This window comes from Helianthus annuus, chromosome 15 (genome assembly GCF_002127325.2).
Source record: "Helianthus annuus cultivar XRQ/B chromosome 15, HanXRQr2.0-SUNRISE, whole genome shotgun sequence".
Lineage (NCBI taxonomy): Eukaryota > Viridiplantae > Streptophyta > Magnoliopsida > Asterales > Asteraceae > Helianthus > Helianthus annuus.
This window is the reverse complement of record NC_035447.2, coordinates 152,199,396-152,202,477: the sequence shown is the minus strand read 5'-3', so window position 1 is coordinate 152,202,477 and position 3,082 is coordinate 152,199,396. Positions and strand designations below refer to the sequence as shown.

Sequence of the window (3,082 nt, the reverse complement as noted above, 5' to 3'; positions counted from 1 at the left end):
TCGTTAGCACGACTATCGTCCTATGTCTTATAATAAATATCGCCCAACGTATCTTCAGCACGAATCAGCGACGGTTGCCTTGGTTTCTTCCCTGAAGTACCTTTCCTAGTGTCTGCGCCCGATCCACCCGCACACTTACCAGCAACATGCTGAGCTCCAACATGCTCTTCTTCACGAGTATCGCCAGCAGCACCCCCGACAGTTGATGCAATATTTTCTATTTGAATGGGGGGCGCCTGGTGCATGATTGGGTTCTTAACCCGCGCATCAAGCTTAGTAATCTTGACAACCTCCGGATCATTCTCGATCTACAGAGTGATATCAATAGGCCTTTTTTCAGCCTTAGAAGACTCAGCTTCTTTCTTCTCAGCGGCAGTGTTAGGGGGAAGAACAGTGGGTTTTGGCCGCGCAGCCGGCTTCTTCGAGATCTCTACAATTGAAGACACAAAAAAAAAAGAAAACTGTTAACAACAAATGACAAAGGCAAAAAAGAGAACACAAATCAAGTGTGGCAACGCTTACCAGGAGAGACCTCGGTATACAAGTCCCTTAAATCTCCCTTCTTCCTGATAGCAGGCTTGCCAACGGCAACCTTCTTCACGGCGGGGGAGGATTCAGGTTGCGTCTCCGCGTGAGACCTCTTTAAAGCATTCTTCCTGATCAGCTTTTCAGCTTCAGGATCAACTCCAGCTTCTTCTTCATGATCAAAAAGGGGGTCAGGCAAGAATCTGGGCCTTTCGAGCCCGTGCTTCTTGACCTCGCGTCGTGGCCACCGTACCACCTTGTGGTTTTCCACCTATAATATGCAAGTCCTCTAAGGAATCAGCCACCATAACAAAGTCTTCAAGATTACTATGTCGGAAGCGAGTAATACCTTTCTGTGATCCGGCATCAGAGGTTGCGCCGGTTACCTCTGTCTTTTTTATAGTCGCGCCCCCAGCAGTAGCAGCTTTCTTCTATGAAGCCCTTTTCGGCTTCTTCTCATCAGGGTCAACATCCAAATTGTGCAAAACACCTATAAACAGGTTATGTGAAGGACTTAACTTACATTCAGAATAATCTACCGACTCCTCACTGGAAGCTAGACAATCTCTTTCCCATCAGAAGTTGTAGCCCTACAAGGCATAGGAGTGGGGATGCGCGCACCTCCAGTTGCGAGAGGAGGGGCAGAAAACGTGACAAGCCGCGCATACATGAAGTTGGGCCGATCTGCTCCAGCCAGAATTCCTCCCCATCGCGCAGGGGCCTCGTGCCCATAACTCTAGCAAATGTATGGAAGGCACTTTGATAAAGCGCAACTTCTACATTCAAGAAAGATAAGTTAGTGAAAACCAAAGGATTTCCAAAGAATACCTTACAAAATGATAGAAGGAAGTTTACCTTGGCCATCAAATAACAAGACATGCACACTCTCACTGTCTTCGGGCCATTTATCACTCATACCGCCGCAACCAACACCTAGTCACCAAACACCCGGTTTGGTAGCGCCAGTAAACTCTCATACCAACCCTCGCTGCGTGGCACCTTCACATCTTCTTTAGGGATCGACCCCATCCCTCTGAACGTCATCGCCATAGGAATTACCTCTGCGCGAATGAAGAAAAAATTCATCTTCCAATCATGGAAGCTTTTAGGAGGGCTAATCAAAATTTATTCGCATTGCTCAATGCGAAGGAGAAAAATCCCATGTTGCTCTGGAGCTAATAGAACACACAAAATTTATCAACAGTTTGATCCTTTCCCTGAGACCGACAAACGAACTCAAAGTGCCTCATGCGCACCATGCCCATCGGGCTCATCTAAGATATATGAAATCCATAATACTGAAGAATATTGCCCAGAAAATGAGTCGCCAGCAGACGGAAATTCCCCTCAGAAAAGAAATCGGCGAATAACGTGATATAGCCAGGGGTTGCATCTGTAGCAGTCTGCACTTGGCTAGGGTATCTTGCATCCCACTCAGGTGCAAGCTGATAACCTCTAACAACTTGTTCAAACAAGCCTTCGTCCCATTTCAGCGGTGGTAAAACACCACCGGCTTCTTCTACGATGACAACGTCTTCACCAGTAGACATCTTAACGATACGAAGATATGATCCAGGATACTTGAAGATTTGCAGGAAAAAGATGAAGACTTGAAGACCTGAAGGACATAGATGAAGATTTGAAGATTCAAAGAACTTCAATGGAGGTTTTGAAGATAAGAAGAGAGAAGAAGGGAAGATTCGAAGAAACAGTGGTATTCAATCTTCCCTCATCATCTATTTATACCCATCACATTTAATGCGATGGGTAATCGTGCATGAGAAACCGCGTGCGTAACCAACCAGAAGACAACACGTCAGACGAGAATTACAGAGTGACGGTTACCATGTGCGTGTGGTCCTCACTCGCTTGACAGCAGACGAAACATCGCGCCTGACACAGTGACAACTCAATCACCATTGTTTCAGCGATCAAATCAAATGTCTCTGTCATTAACAACTTGCACCAACATGTCAGTCGCTTTTTCAAAGTTCAAGAAATTTCCCCGCGCAAATGCACACTGTGCTTCAAATAATAACCTACGATGTTGCGCCGTGTGCATAACACAAATCCACACGCGCGTCAACTTTCTTATCAAAGACAACTTTTAACTCTTAAGAATTACCCTGCGCATCTAAGAACGGCATTTCAAACATCAAACAACATAGTCGCGCCACTTACATAATAATACCTCGGCTGGGCAACTGCGCCGCGTGCTACGTCACATTATACGCGCGCCAACCATTACAGATGCTACATGAAGAGCTGAACAAAAGCAGGCATAACTTCTTACTTTTCTGAGTCCATAGCTCCACCCACTTGCAACTTGCGCATGGAAGCAGCACTGGACCGGGGGGACTTAAAGGGGTATAGTCCCTAATCTACGCCGACCTACCAGGTCGCGCGCGAGACAATACCCTTAACACATCAATTTGGTGGCTTTCCCAACCTTGCGCCGACCAAACAGGTCTAACCTAGGTCGCGCGCAGGGTCAACGGAAACATAAGACCAGATTTCACACTTGGCTTCTTGGATGAAAACTCTCACTTCCTAGATC

The 3,082-nt window shown here is 46.4% G+C and overlaps 1 protein-coding gene across 1 annotated transcript; it reads right to left on the bottom strand.

Moving 5' to 3' along the window:
- Positions 1 to 308: 308 nt before the first annotated feature.
- Positions 309 to 1,575, bottom strand: LOC110900457. Its single transcript, XM_022147345.1, has 3 exons — positions 1,525 to 1,575; positions 523 to 796; positions 309 to 430 (listed from the first exon to the last, which is right to left on the bottom strand). Exons 1-3 carry the CDS (start codon positions 1,573 to 1,575, stop codon positions 309 to 311), a joined length of 447 nt encoding a protein of 148 aa, XP_022003037.1.
- Between the last annotated feature and the right edge of the window lie 1,507 nt (positions 1,576 to 3,082).

Excerpts from the sequence above, each read along its gene's own strand:
- LOC110900457 (XM_022147345.1), bottom strand. The coding sequence starts at position 1,575 with ATGGCGATGACGTTCAGAGGGATGGGGTCGATCCCTAAAGAAGATGTG. Across the intron at positions 797-1,524 it reads TCCCTAAAGAAGATGTGAAG|GTGGAAAACCACAAGGTGGT; the intron begins GTGCCACGCAGC and ends TGCATATTATAG. Across the intron at positions 431-522 it reads GTATACCGAGGTCTCTCCTG|AGATCTCGAAGAAGCCGGCT; the intron begins GTAAGCGTTGCC and ends CTTCAATTGTAG.